Source organism: Phascolarctos cinereus, unplaced genomic scaffold (assembly GCF_003287225.1).
Source record: "Phascolarctos cinereus isolate Bilbo 61053 unplaced genomic scaffold, phaCin_HiC Scaffold_4;HRSCAF=312, whole genome shotgun sequence".
NCBI classification, from domain to species: Eukaryota; Metazoa; Chordata; class Mammalia; order Diprotodontia; family Phascolarctidae; genus Phascolarctos; species Phascolarctos cinereus.
This window is the reverse complement of record NW_027555847.1, coordinates 20454141-20478539: the sequence shown is the minus strand read 5'-3', so window position 1 is coordinate 20478539 and position 24399 is coordinate 20454141. Positions and strand designations below refer to the sequence as shown.

The 24399-nt window shown below is 39.3% G+C and overlaps 1 protein-coding gene across 2 annotated transcripts in view; it reads left to right on the top strand.

Annotated features, from left to right (window-relative positions):
• Window positions 1–24399, top strand: part of LOC110196025 (protein C-mannosyl-transferase DPY19L1-like) — a 153114-nt gene that overhangs the window by 58476 nt on the left and 70239 nt on the right. For both annotated transcript variants that reach the window (XM_020969095.2, XM_020969096.2), the window contains exons 7-9: window positions 1023–1080; window positions 6370–6461; window positions 13119–13218. In XM_020969095.2, the coding sequence (XP_020824754.1) occupies window positions 1023–1080; window positions 6370–6461; window positions 13119–13218 (250 nt within the window). The remainder of the gene's footprint in view (window positions 1–1022; window positions 1081–6369; window positions 6462–13118; window positions 13219–24399) is intronic.

The following is a 24399-nucleotide window of genomic DNA, read 5'->3' as shown; positions in this document are numbered from 1 at the left end:
GAAACGATATCATAGGAACAATGTTGTCTGGATTCTTTTTAGTTATTAGAATAATCCATGTATGATACTTGAATGTGAAACTATGACTCTACGTTAAACAGAATATTTGATTAATTGGCACCTTCTCTCCCTCTGAACACATTTTGCCTGAGTTATAGTCATTAGACAAGCTGTGACTATAAGGTAATAAGATTTTTAGAAATGTCTTATCCATCGAAATCATTATAGTACCTTGGGAGGCTGAAAACTTATTACAAAGATTTCATTGGTCGAGACAGCTTTAGAACTCTTTTGGCATTGCTTTCAGAGCTAATTTGCTAAACAGAACATCAGTTTCATTTCTTTATTATCAGCCTTTTTTTAAACCAAAAATGCTCTCCATTTTTACCTCTATACATATTTTACATATCCACCAGATTTGATTATTTCTAAGTTTTGTCAGTTCAAAAACAAAACCAAAATCTAACTCCACTTTCAAAGGATGAAGATTTGCTGTGACTGAGGATATGGAAAAGAGTTTTCGACTTCGATAGCAGTTCAAAAGAAGGAATTCCCAAAATGTTTTGAATTTTTAGAATAAATGGTATATAGCTTTACAAGGTGACTTTTTTTAAAAATGAGAATAATACTTAGATGTATACATATGTATAGTCTATGTTTTTAAAATTGTTTATATCTGTTTATAGTTATACCGGCATATACAAATATTTTATATTTAAATGTTAAATATTTAACCATTGCCAGCATTTTGATTTCAAATATGTGTAAATATATTAATTCAGGCTAGAAATGTTAGTCACCATGGGTACTTGGAATTCTATATAAAAATGAAATAGCGTAAATTATCACCAACTGGTTTGCTTTTAGTGCATTTGACAGTTTATCTTACTAATTTTTTTAATTTAGAGAACTACGTGTTTACTTTTACAGGTGTTCTTTTCAATATGTATGATGTTCCAAAATTATTCGTAACAAAGTTTTTACCTAAGTATATGTAATTTTAATTCTTTTTTTCTCTGTAGTGGGAGTCAGATAGGAGGTCTAATGACAGTACTGTGCTACTTTTTCAACCATGGAGAGGTTTGTTTTCCGTCAATTAATCTTAATAATTTGGGCGGGGGATTTTCTGATTGCATACTTCCCCAGAATAGTTAAATGTACTTTGGATTAAAAATGACCATTTCAGTCACAAGTAGGTCCTGGGCGATATAGAACTCACTTTATAGTGGGATGACTTCATTCCCTAGCTCATCAACACTCTGGAATCTTATAGAGCTCTCATTAAGAAGGGATATGCTGTACATGGTACACAGTCTTGTGCAGTAGCATTGAGCGTGGAGCTTAGAATATAAAACACACGCTGAACTTAAAAACGTGGCAGCTCACCGCACAGACGAGAGCCTGTTCAAACCCAAGCCGCAGAGAGAGACGTACTGAGGGTAGGATGTCCGTAAGGTCAGTCTTTTCTGTGTCTGATAGGTAGAGGGCTCTGCAGAGTTAGCCTAGAGTGTGGAAAGAAGCATAGATTATCTCTATCTCTGTCTGTACCTGGAAAAGTTCTATTTTTAGAAACAAATCTCCTACCATACCCGTACTAGTGTCATGTGGACCTTGTCAAATGTTAATTGAATTCTGTCATCTTATTTAAATATATATATAATATATATATAATATATATATATATATATATATATATATATATAGTAAAAGTAATTCATAATTTTAGACAAAGAGGTAGAAAGCATAATAAAGAAAACTTGTATTTGAAAAACTAGTCTCTAGATTTGTAGAATTATACATTTGAACTAGATTTTGGAGGTCGTCTATCATGTTCACCTAACACATTACACAGAAGAGGAAGGGCCTCAGGAGAGGCTAGGACTGCTATGAAGTCACATAAATAACTTTAAACCTGGTACTAGAGCTCAGGTGTCCTCCCTCTAAGCCAAGTGTTCTGTCTGTTACAGGATGGGACCTCTTAGTCTTGGGAGCCAACATATTAAAGTATAGATTAATCTAAACCAGTAATAAATTGTAGAGCAAAGTCTTCCAAAGGAAGGACCAGGAACATGGCTAATCCCTGTATGTCAAAATCATGCTCATTTTAAGTCAACTTTATATAGGACTTAAGTGATAACTTGACTCAAAAGCAATAGCTCTGTAGAAGGCCTACAGCACTCAGAACATGGTAGGTTTTCAGTGTCCCCTCAAATAGTGGAATCCATACATTTCCTTAACATGTATTTTTTAAAAACTGGTAAAGCCAAATGGAGAAAGTAAGGTCATGAGAGAACATATTTTTGAAACTGGGAGAATGTTACTCATTAATAAACAATCTGAAAACAGCTGTTATAATTTAACAGACTTAGGAATGCTAGGCTAGTACAATTGTTTCTTTCTAGGGACTTTTTTCCTTTGGATCAGACCTGTTGTTTTTATAGTGGAGGACACTCCCTCTCATAAACTGTTCTGTAACTCCTAGTCAGAGAGAGTTGCTTAGGACAGAGATGGGATAAATGACTTGCCCAGGGTCACACAGCTAGAATGTATTGGGGTGGCATTTGAAGCTATATCTTCCTGATCCCAAAGCTGGAGCTTCCTAGTTGATGAGGCGTGTCATTTCAGTAGTGACCGGCAATATAAGACATCTGCATAAGAGACTCAAGACCCAGAGTAGAAACATTCCTTAGGAGTGGATGACAGAAGGGAAATCAAGATAGGCTCTTGTGCTCAGTTCTTGCTTTTTCTAAGAAAATACTTTGATTTTGTTGATGTGGGTACTCCCTCTCCCAGTGCAAATTGAAACTCATCCAGTTTGATTCATGGCACATCCTTCCATAATAGAGCATCAATTTTTAGCACGCTGGCAGTCTAACTCTGACCGTTTTGAGATTGCATGAATACCAGGGTAAGCCCTGAGCTGACCATCTGTTATCCCTCACTTTTAAGTATGGCCTACCTCTCTTTTCAGTTATACATGTCCTTAATGTTTGTAAACCACTTTTCACACTCAGGCTGTTGTGGAGAATAAGGGCTACTGCACTCATGGTGCACTTTTCCATTGCCTTTGGGGTAATCTGCAGTTTTGAGTCTTCTGAGATTGTGGTATTCAGTGGTTCATAATCATTTCCAGGCGAGAATTCATGTTAAAAATATTGACTTCTGCAGCAGGGAACAGTTTGGGGTCATTGAAAACTTTACTAATTCCCAATGAAATCTAGTTCTCATTTCTTTCTAATGTTATGCCTAAATTATGGTCCATTGGCAGTGCTCAGTTGTGTACGCGTGGGGTGTCAATCTAGCTGAATGTCATACTTTGTTAAATATATTCTTCATGCGCTTTGTTTGGACAGGGAGGGTAGTCTCTTTTGAATGACTGGATTTAATTGAGGATGTGCTATGACATTACAGGACACTGCAGTCATAATATCATCAGCAAACAGAAGCATCTGGAGAATCTCACTTCTGTGCACATTGCTTTACACTTTTCAGCTCTGTTCGGGGCTGATCCCAAATGAAGTGGTTCCATAATGAGAATGGATCACTAGCAAGCATTCTGGCAAATCTGTGACTTTTTACGTCTGGTCTGTTTAGTGAGTGTTATTTCAAGTTTTCTGTGGACAGGTTTTTATTTGAAAAAAAAAGCAGTTTGGAGTTTTTGAATTAAAAAAAAATTGAGACATTTTGGGCACAACCCTTTGCAATAAGCGAACAGCTCTCCCCCCTCCCAGAAGAGTACATTATCTGTAAAAGTTAACAATACCTAACATGAAATTCTGATGACCAACATATTTTCCTCTCCCCTGCTTTCCTCTCTTGTGAAGTGATGCTATTCTCATTCTTCTCGCTACTTCATCTATCATGTTTCACAAATGAACTTATGCTCGTATAGGTGTTTCTTTTGGCTGCCCTGTCTTTCTGTTTGGCAAGGAGGTTAAGCCTTTGCTGATTGAGGCAGTTTTGGCCTCCTTGTGTTGGAAACATTTACTTTGGTCAAGTTTCTTTAAGAAATGGTGAGAGTTGATGTTTTGTTGGCCTTTTTTCATTTTTCAATCATTAGCTTGTTTGAAAGGTCAGGTTGTAGCTGTCATAATTTCATACAGTGTTCTTTTACCTGTATTAAAAAAAATTGGTATTGTGTTTGATACCTACTCCAAACGGTTAAATTCTAACTATACACAAGCATTGTGTGATTGTGATTGTGAAATGATTCCCATGTTGTAAACTAGTGTCATCTGGTTCCTGATTCCAGTGTTCTTATCTATAGTATAGTAGTTATGGTTTTTATGATTTTTTCTTTTATTTTTATTCATGTCTAGGAGCATGAGGCTTATATGTAATCTATAAGCCTTTGATATCTTATATAATTGCAGCTTATTCGTATTTTCTGATACTTTCCACCATCTTCCTTTTTTTCTACCTCCACAGTGAAGTTACTAAAAATTGTGTGGTGTAGTCTGACTTGATTTGGAGGATCTTCTCCGCTTGTATGATTTCTTTACTTCTTCATCTTCTGCAACTGATGTCTGTGCATAAGTTGCACTTGGTTTATAGTTTTTATTATTATCATTATTGTTTTTATTGCTTTTGCTCATTCTGAGTACTACAAGACAGCATGATTCTATAAGCGTTGCAAGACATGATGTTTCTTGTTGCAGTTGGGTACATGATGAAATCAACTCTCCTATTTCTATTAGAAATGTATTTGCCTTTAGAATAAGTACCTTCCATTTAACTCTATATTCTTTATGCCTTCTGATTCCCTTTATACCAAGAATGTCAGTGTGGGTGATGCGGTATATCTAATATTGTATCACTTTGGTCACATGACAAAAGTCTCACATTTAGAGTAATATCTGTTACTTTAATATATTTAAGTAGACTAAAAACAGGGTGATTCTTAGTGCTCTCTGTCCCCTTTTCTAACTTTCTATCACTATGGAAATGGGTGTTTATTATTAATCATCATCTGACTTAGCTCTGATTTTCTATATGAGAGCTATCTACGATTTAACAACCATTTTTCTGTTTTTACCAGGAGTGACTTCTAGGCCTAAGATTTGATAGACTGGACTTAAGATTTCCCCGTTTTAGCCTGTCTGGCTCCCGATGGCCTGTTCCTGGCCACTTTGCCCTACTTAGCTATCTGTTCTTACCAGGAAGAGATATAATTTTGCATCCTTATCTTTTTTTTTTAACTTAAATTTCCAGACCATTTTTTGTTGTTATGTTTGTCTTTTTCCTTCCACAGTCAGAAGAAAAAACTGAATAAAATCCATAAGCAAAATCCTAAATCCCCTGTGAGTCTATACCCTGGTCAGGAAGGGTTATACTCATACAACCTGATCCAGCTGGTTTAGGTGTAAACATTACTTTTTATATAACAATGAGATTACCTTGTACTGGTTTCATATTTGGAAGCCCCAGATCAATGCCTGTGTGATCCTGGACTAGTTACTCTGCCTCCTTGGGCTGTGGCGCCTTCACCCTGGAAATTAGGGGCTTTCTCTGGAATTCTTCAAGCCAATGACTTTCACTTCAGAAGGACTCCTCACTCCTCAGCAACCTGGAGCTTTTTGTTTAAGATTGACTTCTGTTGATCATTAAAAATCATATTTAAATAGAACAGCTTTTAAATAAATTATTACAGTAGTGTTATCACAATTTAACAAAAAATTTTAAATTTTATGTAACACTTTGACAACATTAGCTTTTCTTGGTCTTGTGATCTTTTAATTTCATTACTAGTTAATCATATTTTATATCACATGAGGCAACTATACCAATTCTTAATGCTCCATGTAATTTTCTAAATAATTTGTCTTTTATAAAGATTTTACTTGGGGATTTTGAGAGAACTAACTTATGTTCCAAACTTATCAGGTGGATTTTTATATATTATTTCAATAATTCACAAACACATTGATGTCTATCAGATGATTATTTTAAGAGAGCTTACAAATGCTGAAGCCTCTGGAATTACCAGTGATTTGCACAAATTTTTGAATTTGGTATATGCAGGCTCCATTGGTGTTTGTAAATATCTAACCTGACATGTCTAAGAACAAGTCTAGGCTAAAGTTACAGGTCCCAACCCTTTAACCTCCTAGCTTCAGTTCTGGCCCTCTAGTACCAGTGACCCTTAGGTCTTTACTGTCCCCTTAGCCTGTGTCCTCTTGTCCCTGGACTTTCTGCTTGCAGAACTAAGTCTTGGTTTCTAGGACTGGGAAACTTAACCTGAAGAGCCAGACTTAGGATATATTGTAGTTATTTACTTATATTAATAAGAAATTTATGAGTCATGATTTTTGCCAATAGTATTTAAGTGCAGTAACATATACAATAAACTAAGAAGTTTATTGTTTTTAGGCTACACGTGTGATGTGGACTCCACCCCTCCGAGAAAGTTTCTCCTACCCATTCCATGTACTTCAGATGCTGCTCATAACTCATATTCTCAGGTAATTTTTATTAGTGCTTAATTACTTATTAAACATACTTGAATTTCTGAGATTTTTGTTTATCTAAAAGGTTTGATACTCATATATTATTAGATACTTAGATACTCATGTATTATTTATAAATGGGATCAAGTTATCAAAATAAATTAAGAAGTGGTAATCTAGAAATATAGTTATTTACACATAAGATATATGATAATTAAATTGAGAAATAATGTCATTTTGAAACTCATTGTATAAAATGTTTTTTTACTTGATAATCTAGATCTCATCTTTTAGCTATTCTGTTCAATTTCAGTCCTGCCCTTTTTGTTTGTGATTTTTGCCTGTGCTATATTTTAGAGTATCTTTTCTTGTTTTATCAGAATCAAACTATTGTATCAATTATTTTCAAGATTATTAGCTTGGGATGGTTTTTCATGAAACATCTCTAAAATATATGCATGAAACATTAGTGACTTTTATGAAAATGTCTTGACTACTTTTCAGAGATAGTTTCAATGGCAAGCAGTAAGGATGTTTACCAAGTATTTCTGAAATTGTTCAGGTCTCTGATAATTTACCTGGAAGTTTTTATTTTCCCCTGGTTCTTTGAGTTTAAATGATGGAAAATGCATGTTTTGGGTGACAACCAGTACATTAGCAATATGAACATTTGAAAGTTGTGGGGGCAGTAGCGCAGACTCACTAGGAATCCCGCTCACCCCAATCAGTAGGATGCTACAAAGTACGTAGAGGGTAGCTAGGTGGTGCAGTGGATAGAATGCTGGGCCTGGAGTCAGGAAGACTCATCTTTTTTTTTTTTTAAACCCCCAGCCAAAGACAAGGTTTGTTGGAACACTGATTGGGGTGAGTGAGATTCCTAGTGAGTCTGCACTACTGGCCATATTTTGAGAATCTGAACCCTTTAATGGAGGTGAGATGGATCTTATATATAGAAAGACTGTGGGGAGGGATCTAGGAGTGGCCAAGTCGTCTAAGGTGGCTGTAAGGTAACAGAGAATGCCAGAGACCTGGACCATGTGGCCAAGGGAAAATGGAGTCTAGATAGGATTAAGGGTGGGAAGTGGCCCAAGGTAACAGACAGTGAAAGTTGGGCTGGGTCAGAATTGAAGACTGGGGCAGGGTCAAAGCCACAATGCTAGGACAGGCGGTTCTCTCAGGTGAGAGCCAGGGATGTGAGCGAGCGACTGGGGAAAGTCCAGGGCTTTTCCTTTTTGGGGTCCAGATCCCAAAGATGTGGTCTTTTCCTTTTAGGGGTTCAGATCTCATCCCCATCATTCCTCACTCAAATGGGACCCAAATTCTTTTGGGGTAAGGAGTGAAAGTCTCTGATTTAATTTCAGTTGTTTGAGGTTATCGAATGACTACACATTCAGTTCAAAACAGCAAGATCTCACATACTTGCTTTGTTCTTTTATCGTCTATTTGCTCTGACTATAGAAATTGGCTATAAAAGGATAAAGCAGGGGCAAGATTTAGGACCCAGATATGAGAGGGTAAAACATCCTTAGCTCTGTTTGAATTTAGATAATTCAGTTTTCCAATCATGCAGTATCAAATCCACCTCATAGCCAGATTCAGGAATAGCCAGGTGAGTAATAGTCCTTTACTTCCCACCAGTATCACATTCTCTCAGTAGCTTGTGGCATTTCTCTCAGGTGGTGATTACTGATTATTGATGGATTATTATGCTTTATCAGACAACTCAAAATCGTTTATTGTCCCATGAGCTTTGACCTCAAACAGCAAGTTTCACTAATCACAGCTTAGGAAAAAAAACTTTTCAAGGATTTATATCTCAAATTTAAGTAAGTCCTGGTGTAAAAAGCTAATCGTTAGAGATTATTTCTATATATTTGCAAATTTTCAGCAAGCCATAACCCAAACAAGCTTTTGGACAAGTTTACACATTAAAACAATAACCAACAGTAGCCATATTGTTTTAGCTGAAACCAAATTATGAGAAGTTGCCTGACATAACTGATACAAAAAGGTTCCCATTACCAGTCAGGTGACTTCAAGTTTGTTGAATGCATTTTCAGATTACTTTACACAGAGAATCAGCATCTCATCATCAGCATGTTAAAACTACAACCTTAAGAGCGGGCTCACCCAAGTTCTGAGGCTGGCTGGCTTCTTTGCTTTGATCCTTCCTCTTCCCTCTCTCCCCATGGCTGCTGGGGGTTGAGGTAGGGTTGGTGAGCAGGATGTACCAAACCTGGGTGATGCTTCCAGGCAAAGGTTGCCCAAAAGCCCAAGGCCATCGCCTGTGGGGCCCATGCTGTAGTTGCTCCCCCCCCCTTCACCAGGTTGGGGAGGGTGAATTCAAAGGTTGGGGAGAAGGGTGAAACTCCCTTCTGTGAGAGAGGTTAACAGAGACACCCTCTTGACCCAAAGGAAGGGAGTTCAGGAAGGAAGTGACCAGGGTCGTGAAGAGGCATTTCAGAACTCGTTTATGATCAATCACAAAACCTCCGTAATCTGCTAGGATGTTTGTAGCTGTTCTAACTTTCCCTTGTAGCCTCCATGAAGGAGGATCCCAGGGTGTAGGTGCTGAGAGAATGGACAGAACTGGGCATATGCTTCCTCATAGGGCATCCATCCTTGTCCTCTGTGCTGCAGAAGGTATGCCCAGGTCCATGGCCTCGAACCAAACCAGTGGACTGAGAGCCTGAAAGTGTCAGGCCGAGTATGGGACAGCCTCATAACTGTTTGTCTGAAAAGCACCTCCAAACCTTCCTAGGTGCTTGGAGAGTGACCCTAACTGCAGGGCAAGAAGGTGAATAGGGAGAGAAGAGCTTAGGGTTACGCAGTTTCCCCACTCGGGCCACCAAAATGTTGAGGTTGATGGGTGCTGGGACCTGAAACAGTGAGATAGGGGCCCTGCCTGAATGAATTTGACTCAAGCCTTCTTTCAGCCAAAGACAAGATTTATTAGAACATTGACTGGAGGGAATGAGATTCCTAGTGAGTCTGCACTATTGGCTAGATTTTAAGAATCTGAGACAAAAACTTGTCTTTCTGAGTTCAAATGTGGCCTCAGATACTTAGTAGCTGTATGACCCTGGGCAAGTCACTTAACCCTATTTGCCTCAATTTCCTCATCTGTAAAATGAGCTAGAGTATCTTTGCCAGTAAAACCCTGAATGGGGTCACGAAATGTCAGACATGACTGAAATACAGGTTCAGGATTTCTCTGTAAGCATGCAGGTTATGACTACCTCCTAATGGATGTACACTGTGGTTGTTTTGAATGCTTGGATCAGCTTTGCTCTTTGGAAAGAAGGAGTGGTGATGGACATCTGAAAATATTTTTCAGGTTAGGAGATGCTGTGGTCGTGGCATCAGTCCTCGTTAGAAGCTGCTTGATTTCCTAGGAAGAGATGTTAGGGTGGACCTCGGGATCCTTGTGGATCAGGCTCTCCCAGGCTCATTATTCAGTTCAGTTAAATTCGTTGAGGATTTTTAAAGGCAAAGATACAAAGATAAAAATAAAAGAGAATCTTGCATTCGACTGGGGCAGTAATATGGACAGAGATGAAAAATGCAGCGTTTCCGACTGCGTAGGGAAATCTGTCTTACCTTATGGGAAAATAGGGGGGAAGGGGATAAGAGAGGGAGGGCAGATTGCGGGAGGGGGTAATCAGAAGCAAACACTTTTGAAGAGGGACAGGATCAAAGGAGAGAATAGAATAAATGGGGTTGGGGGTGGGATCGGATGAAGGGAAATATAGTTAGTTTTTTACAACTTGGCTATTATGGAAGTGTTTTGTATGACTATACATGTATAACTTATATCAAGTTGCTTACCTTCTCACTGAGGGTGGGTGGGGAAGGAGGAAAGAGGGGAGTTTGGAACCCAAAGTTTTAAAAACAAATGTTAAAAATTGTTTTTATATGCAACTGGGAAATAAGACATGCAAGCAAAGGGATATAGGAATCTATCCTGCCCTACAGGAAGATAGAAGAGGAAGGGGATAAGATAAGGGGGAGTGATAGAAGGGAGGGCAGATTGGGGAAAGGGTATTTATTCACAATGCATGCTGTCTTAGGGTGGGAGGGAGAGATGGGAAAGAAATTTGGAACTCAAAATCTTGTGGAAGTGAATGTTGAAAACTAAAAATAAATTAATTAAAAATTTAAAAAAGAAATAAAGAACAACAGATAACTGTAGCTGAAGGAATATTCAGTGCTCATGAATATAATAAAAATAACAATACTAAAAAAATAGAGAGTTTATGCAAAGTAAATACTGAGTAAGGATGAGAGGGGTTGGAAGGTTATAGGTAAAACATTTCCCCTGATTAATCTGTGAAAGGGAGCCTGGGGATTCTGGGAGGTAGAAGGAAGAAGGGAAGTGTTTCAGGCAAGAGATGGAATGTCATGTAAAAGGTGATTAAAAAAAAAAAAGATGGTAATAAAGTAAAATCCACCAAGAAATGTAGGTTCAAACCACATTGTAAAGGACTTTACATGCCAAACAGAGTTACTTTGTAATTTTCCCTAAAGGCAGTAGAGAGCCACTGAAATTTACTTGTGGAGTAGGGGAGTGACATGGCGAGATCTGCATTCAGAATATCAGTTTGGTAGCTTTGAGAAGATGGATCAGGGAGGGAAGGCAAATCGATTAGGAAGCTATGGCAGTAGAGCCAGGCAAGAGGTGGTGGCAGTGGGAACAGGGAGGAGAGGACTTAGGCAAGTTGTTGTAGAGAGACAGTTAACAAGATTGACAGTGAATTGGATGGGGCAAAGTGAGGGAAGGTAAATTAGAGCTGAGGATGACTTTGAGGTTACAGATCTCACAGTGAAGTTGGGTTTGCCATTTCCTCCTTCAGCTCATTTTACAGATGAGGAAACTGAGGCAAACAGTGACGTGACTTGCTCGGGGTCACACAGCTGGTAAGTCGTGTTGACCAGAGCAATGCACTAGGCAGAGTATTTAGATTGATACGAAGAATAAATGAGAGGACATACGCTTTCCAGGCAGGTGGACCAGTGAAGAGTGATGTGGGTCTGAATTAGGATGGTTTAGGAGATGGTATAGTGATATAATCAATAGGAGGTGGCAACTACGTAGGGGCGAAAAGAAGGAGGAAGAGGAGGAGAGAGAGTGAGAGAGAACACAAACATGAGAATGCTGAGGGAGTGGTTAGAGGCAGGTGGAGCTTTTCATCTGTCATCAGCGCAGATGATAATTGAAGTGATATGAATAGATGGAATTTACACAAGGGCAGGGAGTTTGGGAACCAAAACCAGACCCTTGAGAATGATAGCCAGGTTCAGAGGGCATGAGGAGATGGAGCGGCAAGCGAAAGTAAGTAGAGAAGGCAGTGGGAAGGAGAGAATAGAAGTTTCCCAAGAGAAAGAAAATGAGAGACGGGAGGAATTCAGGTGGAACCTTAGTGTTGCTGACAAAGTGGGATGTCACGGTTATTTTTCTGAGTGTTGGGGAAGGGACTAGTAGCATAGTTGGAGAAAGTCCTAGAGATTGAATTGGAAGGGACTTTAGTGGTCCTCTTGTCTAGCTCCCTCACTACAGAGGTGAAAAAATGGCATACCCCAGGCAGCTGAGTGAGTGAGAATGAGAATTTAAACTCAGGTTTTCAGATTCCAGTTCCCACTTAGTTTTCACTGTGCTTCACTGTAGATGAGGGGACGGTAGGAGAGGAAGATGCTGTGGAGCAGCGAGGGCCTCGTTAGTACTAGTCAGCCTTTGTAGTGGAGCCGGTCAGAGTCGGTTAGTAGCTCTAAACGGTAGGAGAGAAGCAGAGGATGTGGGCTTTGGAGTGGAGGGTAGTGGAAAGAGTAGAAAGTCGAGGAGATTTGGCTTATAGGATTCAGAGGCACAGAGGACCTTAGAACATCAACTTTCCAAACCCCTCATTTTGTGAAGAAATTGAGCTGTGATATTAGGTCCTGGGTGTGGGGAGCAAAGCCAAGATTTGAAGTCAGGTCCTTCAAGGATTGGGCTGAGCACAGGTTCAGATCTGCATAGGATGGAAAGTGGAGCCAGTAAGGGGAACAAATTCCCTAATCAGGTGAATTGTGGTTAGGAGCCAGGGTTACTGCAGTTTCAGGGAAGACAGACCAGAAAGTAAGGCTTACATTTGTCTCTCCAAAGAGTCTATTTCACACATAAGTGTTAATGCCTTATACGTAAAAGGAACAAATGTTTATCAGTTAAGACTGTGCAGTCTGTAGTGAAAAGCTAGAATCAGAGTGTTTTTAGAGGAGGGAGGATCATTAAAGAAAGGGTGCTTTTCTCACGCCTTGAACTTTTTACATTCTTGTCATCAGCAAAATCAGGCCTAGTCGGGGCAAAGAGACTGCCCCTTAAGCTTAAAATGACATTCTGGATTCCTGGGGGCACCTGCTGCCTCCTCGAGGTAAAGGGTACAGTTCGATTGAGGGTAAGAGCGTGGGTGGTTCTGTATCAAGCCTAAACAGGGTAGATGGGAGACCATAAAAGAATCAAGGGATAGGAAGCTTGAAACGGGTATTAGAGGAATAAGGGAGTGGGAGAAGGAAGATAGGAGAGTAGGATTAGGGAGAAGACTTTCACAATTCAATATTTCAATTTTGGTGTTCCATCTTGCTGCCTATCTTTGAGTAAGAGATTTTCTGGCTAAATGTGTTGGTATTCTCTCTTTTAAGGTCTCATCAGAATTGTAAGAAAGACTTCATTGCACTCCTTGTGTCTAATGTCGCTTTCATGCTTCCTTGGCACTTTGCTCAGTTTATTCTTTTTACACAGGTAAGATAATTTTAGTTATATTTAAGTTTACATGCTGCCTGTTTGGTTGTGTAAAATTCTCATATTTTTAGCATGTGGTGTGTACATAGGATTTAAAAGAATGTACAAACAGATTAGTTATGAAGTTAGAGAAGTAGATAGCTTACTGCTTTCAAAAACTTTGTGGTCCAGTTAGTGATAGGAGATTCTGGGTGGTGGAACTTTCCTGGGCTGTGATTTTTAGAGATTAATTATCACTTTACAAGTAGGACTGTTGTGGCTTTTGCCTCATTCCCCACAGGTCAGTAGATGATGTTTGATCAACAGTGGGGGAGGGGTGAAGAGAGATAAAGGCACTTGTAGTGAGATTTCTTAGCATCTTGAATTCCCAGCACAATTTCTTACTACTGTGCATCTGCTGTATGGCCATAAATAATGGCTTTGACCCATCATGCATAAGCAAGTAGTTCTGCTGGAGAAGAAGAAAGGCCTGGGGGTTTGCATTGAGAGGATTATCGCTTCCTGAACATCTTCATTGCTTCCTTGCTGGCTGACCTGTTAGAGAGAATAGGACTATCCCCTCAGTGTCCTGGAACAATCTGTCCCGGAAAGACTTCTCTGTTCCTCTGTAAGGCAAGGTGCATGTTGATTGTCTGGAACTTCTCCTGCTAGGGTAAAAGGGCTAGAACTGGGCCTCCTTATTCCTTGTCCTTTACTCTTCTTACCATGCCATGCTACTCATCCAATTCCTTCATTTTATAGATAGGAAAACAGTGGCCCAGTGAGGTTGTGACTTTGCATTGCTAATTAAGACTAGGCTGCATAGGACCTTTAGCTCATTACCCTTTTTCCTTTTATGAAATCTCCAGGTATGGGAATTCCTTATGGTTGAGAAGGGGACAGTGATGGTGGCAGAGCAGAGATCCTGAAATCAAGAAAAGCCCTTGGAATGATAGAGATACAAAATGTTACCACCTAGGAAGGGACTACCAGTGCATCATTGTGTCCAGCATTTATAGAACTGATGACCATTGTAATCTCTTCCTTGCCAAAAGCTTTCAACTCAGTGTCATGTTTCAATTTGAATATATGTCAAAAATTTTATCTTGAAAATCAATGGGAAAATGAACCTTTATAAATTTGCTAGATTACATTTACTCTATAAAGCCAGGGATACGTACGAAAGTAGAATTCTAATTTCAGAGTTTAATTTCAAATTGGGAGAAAACAGAAGCAATTTTCCATTAATTATAAAATGTTTTTTAGATAATTATGATAAAACTTCCTTCAGTTTTGGGGAAGGTTTTTTGCATATGGATGTAAGGTATATTTCAGATGACCGTTATAAAAGAATGAAACAGTGAAATCACACAATTTTGTTTCCTTCATATTGTTTCTAATGGCACCATAGAAGATTTCTGCTGTGTAAGAAAAAATATGTATTGAGGTCATTTAGGGAATTTTCATTGTAACATAATACTTGGATCGTTAGATAGAAAGGCAGTTATGGGAAAAGAAGCATCACCATGTAGCAGAAAAGCACTTGACTTAAGAGTAAGACAATTTTTCTGTTCTTGTGTCTTGTTGACCTTGGGCAAGTTACCTCCCTTTGGATATCAGGTGTTGTTTTTTTTTAAACCATAACGTGAGAGGATTGGACTAGATGCTCTCTCACGTCCCTTGTAGTCCGGAAATGGTGTGTTCCTGCTTCTTTTTCTATAATCAGACTAAGTTTGGTTAATTCCGTGTGGTGAGGCCACTTGTGTTGTGACACATTTTGACTGCTCCGTTTAGTTTTATCCCTTGTCGAGAGAATCATGTTATATTTGGTAATTAAGAAGCTCGAAGGAGATTTTAGACAACTTTATCCTAAATAATTTTTTAACAATCAGCAGTAGAATCAGCAAACATTCATTAAACAGCTGCTGTGTACCAGACATGGCCGGGGAGGAGAGAAGGAGGAGAGGGAGATACAAAGACGAAGAATGAAGCCATCCTCACCTTCAAGGATGTTACATTCTAAAGGAGGAGGGAACGAGGATACAAATAAATATCTACAGAGTAAATAGAATGAGTACAGCCACACATAAATACAAAGGCGTTAGATCCAATCTGGTTTGGGAGGGAGGGCACTAGAAGGTGGGGGGTAAAGAAAGGAAAAAGCACTCTTAATCTTTTTTAGAGTTGTAGACTTTGGTAGGTGCCTATGAATCACTTCTCAGAATAACGTTTTAAATGCATAAAATAAAATACATAGGAGTAAAAATGAAACAAATGATATTAAAACAAGTTCATAGACCCCAGATTGAGAAGTGAAGATGGTGCTTGAGCTAAGTCTTGAAAGAAGAGAAGGATTTTGTGATGCAGACTTGAGGAGACGTGTTCTAGGCATGGGGGTTGGCCAGTGCAAAGACTCAAAGAGAGGAGAGCTATAGAAGGAGAGAAGACCTGTTTGTCTGGGTGGCAGGGTCGGGGAGGGCAGGACGAGGCCCAGTGGGGCTGGAATGATAGGAAAGGGGGTAGGATCCAGCGAGCACTAGGGAGCCTGTGGAGTTAATTGTGTAGACAGGTTTATGTTTATGTTTAAGGAAAGTCTCATTGATAGCAGTGTGTAGAATAGACTGGAATGGGTAGCAAGCCGAGGCAGCAGAACCACGGAGAAGGCTTCTGCAGCCACGTGGACAAGAGAGGGCGAGGGTCTGCACCATGGCGGTAGCTATGTAATCACTGCACATTCTCATTTTTTAACAAAAATTAAATGTTAAGTTCCTTGTAGGTAGGAGAAAACAAGATGAATGATAGAATCAGGCAGCCAGCTGAATAGATTTATAAAGAGTTTACCCTGGGCTTGGCCTGAGGGATTTGAGTCCAAAGAGTGAAATAATTGACCTATGAAGATGTGTTGAAGGAACTGGATATAAGAGCCTGGAGAAGAGAAGACTCTTTAAATAGGTGAATTGCTGTTGTGTGGAGGAGGGGTACTATCTGTTCTGTTTGGCCCCAGATTGCAGACCCAGAAGTGGTGGTGGGAAGGTAGAAATAGGCCAGTTTAGGTTGGTCATCGGGAAAGAAATTTCCCAACAGCAAGAGCTGCCCAGAAGGGGGGATGGACCACCTAATGGGGTGGTGGGCTCCCCCATTAGAGGTTTTTAAGTAGAGGCTGGACAGCCATTTTACTGCCATCTCATAGAATATTCTTTTGTATGTGGCCTGGACTAGAAGTCCTAAGAAGTCCCTTCCAGCTTTTGAAGTTTCCTTATTTTGTGATTCCTATTTTCAGGAGAAGGTTCATTGTATTGAGGGAGATATATCTATATCTATATCTATATCTATATCTATATCTATATCTATATCTATATCTATATCTATATCTATATCTATATCTATATCTATATATGTGTGTGTAATGTATATATGTGTGTGTATATATACACACATACACATATTTTATATATATATATATATACACACACATATATACACATATTATATATATAGACACACATATATATACACACATATATACACATATACATACACACACACACACATACACACACACATATATACACACACACATGGTTATAGAACCCATGCAAAATAGGCACAAAGCATTGAGTCTAGAAGGAGATACAGGATATTTATGCGAAAAGGACAAACTATATAGTTCAGAATTTAGCGAACAACCATGGAAATTTAGGTATAGGCCCCTCAGATACTATTGTCTTGTTTATCTGAAACCCAAACAATGGAAAACTCAAGTAATTAGAATCTTCCTCACATTCATAGTGTGATAATTAATGTTCACAATGATGACCTTGTGGTTATCCTAAAGTGTCCTCTGAATTTTTGAAAACTAAAGAAATTACATTCATTATTTCAGTGCCTTACACATAATATATATAAATGCATATTTGTTGAATTCAGTTTAATTTTATATTGTATTTTATCAAATTTTATTCTTTTGAAAATCAGAAATCTAGTATGTATCCTGTATGTGGTATAGTCAGTTAACAAGTAACATTAAATTAACAATGATATATCCTATTCATTCTGGATAAATAGAAATTGACTTTATTCTATCTATACCTAGAGACTAATATTTGATTTTTATTCCTTTCTAAAGGGAGAATATTTCTATTGAATTTGATCTTTTCAATCATCATAGAGCCTCTTATTTAAATAACTTCAGAGGATGTTGAGAGATCATTCTGTCAGACTTCATCATTTTACAGATGAGGATAATGAAAGCCAGAGAGGTTAAACAGTTTGCCTAAGGTCACATAGGTAGCAAACAGCAAAGCTGAGCTTAGGGTCCCCAACCCATACTTAGTCACCTTGGGAAAGCTCTCCAGAGATTATATAGTTGACCCTCATGTTTCAGGAAAATGGTTGCCTAATCAGTTTTAATTAAAGAAAAATGTCTAAGGGAAGCCATTACATTTAGCTTGTCATTTGATAACATTGGGGTAGCATTACTTACTTCAAGACTTCACTGGAACCTTGCATGACTCTATTAGAATGGCTATGCCCTCCTTCTTTGCAGTTTACAACTGTGTTGTACTTCCTCATCTTCATGCTATGGTATCTGTTCTATCCATAATTCCTGTATAAAGGGATCAAGTCTGCCTATTGTCTTTTATTCAGCACATCAGTGGCCCACTTACTTTTCTAATCGAGATTTCTTGATGATGTCTTTTGTACTATTTTTCACATGAAAGCCGTAATTCACAATGTACTGCACCCACCACACATCTCTCTATTGTCCTTTGAGTCACTTATAATTTTCATTCTTCTACAGTTTTGATATTCCAGAATTCACAACCATATAGTATCCTCAGAACGATGCTGATAAACATTTGCTTGCATTGGTCAGCTTCAAATCATTGAAATTACTGTAGTTTCTCAAATGTAATCCAACCTAATGTCTTCTTCTCATTCATTTCTGCACCCCACCTCATTGTTCATCTGAAGCTCCAGTCTAATATTTATATTGATGGAAATATTGATCTGTATCACCAGCTAGATGTCATTATCTGGGCAATAGACATTTTTGATCTAAGTGTGCATGGCCAGTCCAGTTTCTTTTTAGTGACCTCGTATCACATCCCAGTACAACTAAGGGGCTGTATGCAATCAACACCATCTCATCCAAAAAAAAAAGGAGCTTTTAAAGAACATTGCCATCAATAGTTAATCCCTGTTTTATTTGGACTCTATATAGAATACCCTCCAGGACCCTGATGAACACCTTAGGGAGGAGCATGGGTCTTCCTTTTGTGTAATTTTATGTTTGTACTCAGTGGATTATTGAACAAAGTTATCTCCATGGTCTTTGTCATCAATAGGTAATCCCTCTTTTATTTAGACCCTGCATAGGACATCCTTCAGGACACTTATTGGTGAGCATATGCCTTCCTGCTTTATATTTGATGTTGATTCCCAGTATACCTTTGAACAGAGTTGTCTCCATGGTCATAATTACTGTAGGCTCTTATATATGATTTTAACATAACACGGGAATCTCTTTATTTTGTTTATTCTATTTGAATTTATTTTTTGCTTTTTGGTGAGGCAATTGGGATTAAGTGACTTGCCCAGGGTCACACAGCCAATAAATATCAAGTGTGTGAGGCCGGATTTGAACTCGGGTCCTCCTAACTCCAAGGCCAGAGCTCTATCCACTGCTACACCCTAGCTGCCTTGAATCCCTTTATTTTAAAAGTATTTTTAAGTCTGCATCTTATTTTATTTTATTTTTTAAATTTATTTTATAAACAACCACTTCCATAAGCTTTTGAGTTTAAAATTTTTCTCCCCCTTCCTCCCCTAAGGTTGCATTTTAGTCAAAGAAGTCGTTAGATGCCTCTTTGAACTCCATAAACAATAGATACAGTATGATCCTTATGTGTCCTTTCTATCTGGTAGTCAGATATGTTACTGGGCTTATGGTCTGTTGAAGGAAATCAACTACAAAAGTGTGCCTGTTCCCATTTTGTGTTTGCACTAAGGATATCCTTGATATGTGTGTGATCATTCTCATAAAGTTTTTATAGACATCAGAAAGTGACATAGTGGTTCATAGTTATTCTTTTCTATTTTTGTTGGGTAAAAATGATAGTTCTTGTCTCCCTCCCCCCAGCTGCTTTACCTGTGGCCTCAGGGATGCAGAGAAACTTTGAAACTTTATCATGTCATGATTTGGTACAGTTTTATTTGCCAGGTAATGAACTGCCTTCAGAGGAACAGGGCCGTTGTGCAATCCTGAATCCAGCTCAGCTCTCTTTATCTTTTCAGGGAACTATATAACATTGAGTATCACTCCCAAGCATGATACTTTCCTCATCCCCTTACCATCCACAATGGGCTCTTGACCTTTTTCTCTTGTATGCATATATTTCTCTTGTATGCCAATAGATTGTGTATCTCTTTTCTAAAGGTATAGCAATCCCCTTTGCTATGAGGTTTCTAAAGAGGTTGCTCTTCCTCTGTATTGCACCTATATTTGCTTCATCTCCTCTTTGCTCAGGTTCTATTGTTGCAGAATATCTGGTGACACTCGTTTTTTCGTAATGTGACCTTAAGGTCCGCCATTTTTGCAGAAATGTGTCATTTTTCATCAGTGAAGGAACACTCAGTCCCCTGCTGTAGAAGCATTAACATTTAGATTTTGGAAACTGGCAGTTTTCAGACAATCTATATCTAAGAACACTCATGATCCTGCTTCTCCCCAGAGTCCTTGGTGTGTCTCGAAGGTTTTCAGTTGATACAGAAGTAGATCCGTGTATCTTTTATTCCATTCTCTTGTCATCTTACCCTCCCTAAGATGTCCTGAATTCAGCTCAGTTTGACACACATTTATTAAGTGCCTACCATGTGTAAGGCACAATTCTGGGTGCTAGGAATGCAAAGATAAATAGAAAACATTTGTTGTCCTTAGGGCATGTCTGTCGTCCAACAAGTGTTTATTGTGTACTTCCTATGTGTTAAGCCCTGTTGTAGGCACTGGGGATTCAGAGACAAAAAAGGAAGCAATCCCTTCTCTTGGGAAGAAGAGGGCAATGTGTACATACATAGATATATCCAGAACAATATGTGCTGAGTAAACACCAGATAGTTAAATATAAGGTAGGGAAGGGAGTGAGTTAGCAATTAGGGGGATTCCTGTAGAAGGTGGTACTTGAGCAGAGTTCTAAGGGAAGTGAGCAATTCTGCAAGGTAAATGTGAGGATGGAGCATATTCCAGGCCATGTGAAGGCATGGGGAAAAAGGAATGGAGGGCTGGGTGTGAGGGAGATAGAGAAGGCCAGAGGGACTGCGCCATAGAGCTGGAAGAGGAATGATAATATAAAGAGGCTAGAAAAGGGTGAACAGAGATTGATCTTAGGGGCCATGGAAAGCTGCTGGACTTCACTAAGTTGGGGAATGACATAGTCAAATGTGCATTTAAAGAAAATCAGTTAGTTGTATGGAAGATGGATTAGATTTGGAAGAGAATTGAGGTGGGGAGACCAATTAGGAAACTCTTACAGTCATCCAGGTGGTCCTGAGGGCTGAGGGAAGGGAAGGCTTCATGAGTGTAGATAAAGTGTCATACGCAAGAGATATTGTGGAGGTAGAAAAGATAGCATCTGACTAATAGGATGAATAGAGTGAGGGGAGATTCAAGAATAATGCTGAGATATTGGAGGAATACTGGTAGCTCATCCCTAATGGGACCTTCGGAAGAGGCCTGGGTTTAGGGAGAAAGACAGTGAGTTCTTTAATAGACTTGTTGAGTTTGAAAAGCTTATATAAAACCCAGTGCAAATTGTCTAATAGGGAGTTAGCAATATGGGAACTGGAGCTCAGGAGAGATACTGGGGCTGGATGAATACATGTGTGTTATCTGTGTGACTCACACCTAGTGTGATGATCAGTCAATCCACAGGAATTGAGAGAGTAGATACAAAGAGAAGGGAGCCAAGGGCTGAGCCTTCAGGGAAGCCTGCAGTTAATTAGGGGCACGATATGGATGATGACCCTGCAGAGAAGACTGTGATGGTGTGGTGTTCATACAGGGAGGAGGACAGGAGACAGTGAAGCTGGCCAAGAGGAGTGTGTGATCCAGTGTCAGATATAGCAAAGAGGTCAAAAAGGAGGAGCTCCTAGAAGAGACCATCGGATTTGGCAGCTATGAGATTGTTGATGATTTAGGGTCAGAAGTCAGAGTAGAAAGGGTTCATCTAAAAGCTTACATTTATAATTAGGGGAAAACTTGATGGCCATCTCAGTCCATCCCCTCATTTTACAGATGAAGAATTGAGGCCTATAGAAGTCCTAAATTAAGTGGCGGAGTCAGGAAGGAAGCAGAGATCTCTGCTTCCTGACCCAGGACCTCTTTCATCACACCAGGCTTCTTCCCAGTGCTTGCCTGATGTGCTGAAAAGATGCTGGGCTTCGAAAGACCTTCATTCAAATTTGGGCTCTGAAGCTTTTTAGCTTGTGTAAGTTTAGGTAAGTGACAATCTCTCTGGTCCTCAGATTTCACATCTATAAAATTGGGATAATTATTCCTGTAGTGCCTCGCAGCGGTACCATTTCTAAGGAACAAAGGAGAACACTTGTGAAGAAAGCCTTTTGCAAACATTAAAACGCTCTATAAATGTGAGCTGTTATAATTATTCCTGGGAGATTTATATGCACAGAGGTAAGTAGAAAGTATGGTAGGAAGTGGAGGAGACAAAGAAAAGATCAGATTAATTTATCTAGGAATCCATGATCACAGAGTGAAAACCAGCAGCTGAGGGTCCTCAGGAAGATTTCAGAATGTAGGTAGCATCCAGGCTAGTCTTCTAGAGAGATATTGTATCTGAAAGGTACTGGAGGAGGAGGGTCATGTAAAGGCAAAGGTAGGAGATGTCACACGGAGTTGAGGGTACAACTTGCAGTCTCTTTTGGCTGGAATGTAGGATATGTAAAACCATCATATGAGAAAAGGTTAGGGAGTAAGTTGAAGGCCAGTAGCAGAGGTCCTTAAATGCCAGGATAAAGAGTTTGTATTAACTCTGAGTATTTTTAAAACTTTTGCTTCTACTTTGGATTTTTTCTGTATATGTTTGGTAAATGTATACAAGAAATAGCTTCATATAACGAATTGAAAGATGTCTTCAGAGTCAAGAAGACCTGGGTTCAAGACCTACCACTGTCACAGACCAAGTTTGTGACCCTGGACAAGTCTCTTAACCTCTCAGGGCCTTCAGCAATTTTTTAAGACTACAAGATACAGAGCACTTGGCAGTCTACGTTTCCAAAGGAAGTTTTGTTTTTTGGAGTTCCCCATACCCAGCCAGGTCACAGGTCTGGATCTCTCTCTCTCTGTCTCTCTCTCTGTCTCTCTCTCTGTCTCTCTCTCTGTCTCTCTCTCTCTGTCTCTCTCTCTCTCTCTCTCTCTCTCTCTCTCTCTCTCTCTCTCTCTCTCTCTCTCTCTCTCTCTCATTCTGTCTGTCTTTCTAGTTACAGCCAGTTTTCCTTACCTCGTAGAATCACAGAGTCAGCTTAAATGCTACCTCCCTTTACAAAGCTGTTTCCCTTCAGCTGAATGTGGTCTTTGCTTCCTCTTAACCAACGGTAATTTGTTTGTAGCACTTCTGATTGCATTATTCAGCTCTTTTATTTGCATCATTATTGGTCTGCTTGTCTTTTCTGACTAGTAAACTAAACTTCTTAAGGGCAGGAACTGTCTTATTCATAGTTATGTTTTTCTGCAGTGCCTAGGATAGGGCTTTGTACGTAGTTGGCACTCAGTAAATAATTTTCAAAGCCTCATTAATATGCCCCCAAACATAAGGAAAAGTATCAAATAATAATTAAATCTAGAAAGAAAATTTCATATTTCCTTGAGAAGTAGGTTGAAGGTGATTGAGAGGTACAGGCGGAGATGCTAAGATGGCTAGGTACTAACAGAAAATTGTAGGGCCAGACTTGGAGTCAGAGTCCTGGGCTTGAATCCTTCCTCTGACACACAGGAGCTGTCTGAGCATGGGCAATTCCTGAATCATTCTCAACCTCAAGTTTTCTTGTCTGTAAAATGAAGTTAATAATACACACATAATAGTCACATCCCAGGGTTGTTGTGAGGCTCAGAGGAGATAATGTATATAGAGGTGCTTTACCCAACTTAAAGCAAAGCATAAATGTCAGCTGTTATTATTGATCGTCCCCTCCAGATGCTCCTGTTTGTGGATGACATTGTGCTGATTGCATCCAGCCCTGGAACATTGCGGAGCATCCTATATGGGATCTGTAATCACTCGAAAGAGTTCAGACTAACTATCAGATACAGGAAAAATCAAGTGGGTGAAGAATGTCTTCACAGATGTCCACCAATTCCTACTCTGATGTCTCAGAATGGTGTGGCAGTGACTCTGGGTTCTTGAAGGCTGTGCCAACGGATGTCAAACTCTTGTCAGGCTCTGCTGTGTTGGGAAGGCTTTGAATATTATCTAGGAAACCAAGACTGCTGTTTGAGGACCTGCCTAGCTAAAAATGGAGAGGCTCATCACCACTAGGCTGGCTATTTGGTTATATATTCTTTGGCCATGGCAACCCGTGAAAGAAAGAAAAATATAAAATGTCCCTCGGTATGTTGGTCCCTTTCTTCTTCAGTAGTGAGTGGCTGAATGGCAGAAAAGGGCAAAGGGTGCTTTGAGTTAAAGTTTGTCAGTCCATAAAACTTGAACTTGGCTATTGGTATTCTAAATATGACATCTTCATCCAGTGATCAGAAAGTGGACATTCTACTGTAGGAACTGAATCATGTCAGTCTTCACATTGTTGTTATACGTGACACCAGGAGGCAAAACTAAACAGCACTAAAATGGAAGGATAGATCAGAGGCACTCCTCGGAGAGGCACAGGAAGAAGTTAGTGGAGTTGGTTTTATGGCGTATCCATCACTAGAGAGTCATCATATCCCCATTCTCAGGTCCTCAGCTTCTTTCTTGGTTGCAGTTCTATCAAATCTATTGAGGTGTGAAAGCCGTACTTCGGGATTCCCCACTGTGATGGTGTTATTGTCTTTCTCCTTGTAGTGGTTACACTTTCCTGAAGATTTTTTTAGGTGTTATGATGAATTGGTGCGTTTGTATTGAATATTGATACAGATTATCTTTGGTGCTTGGAAACTGGAAGGCTCTTTAAATTGAATAGTAGTTTATTTTT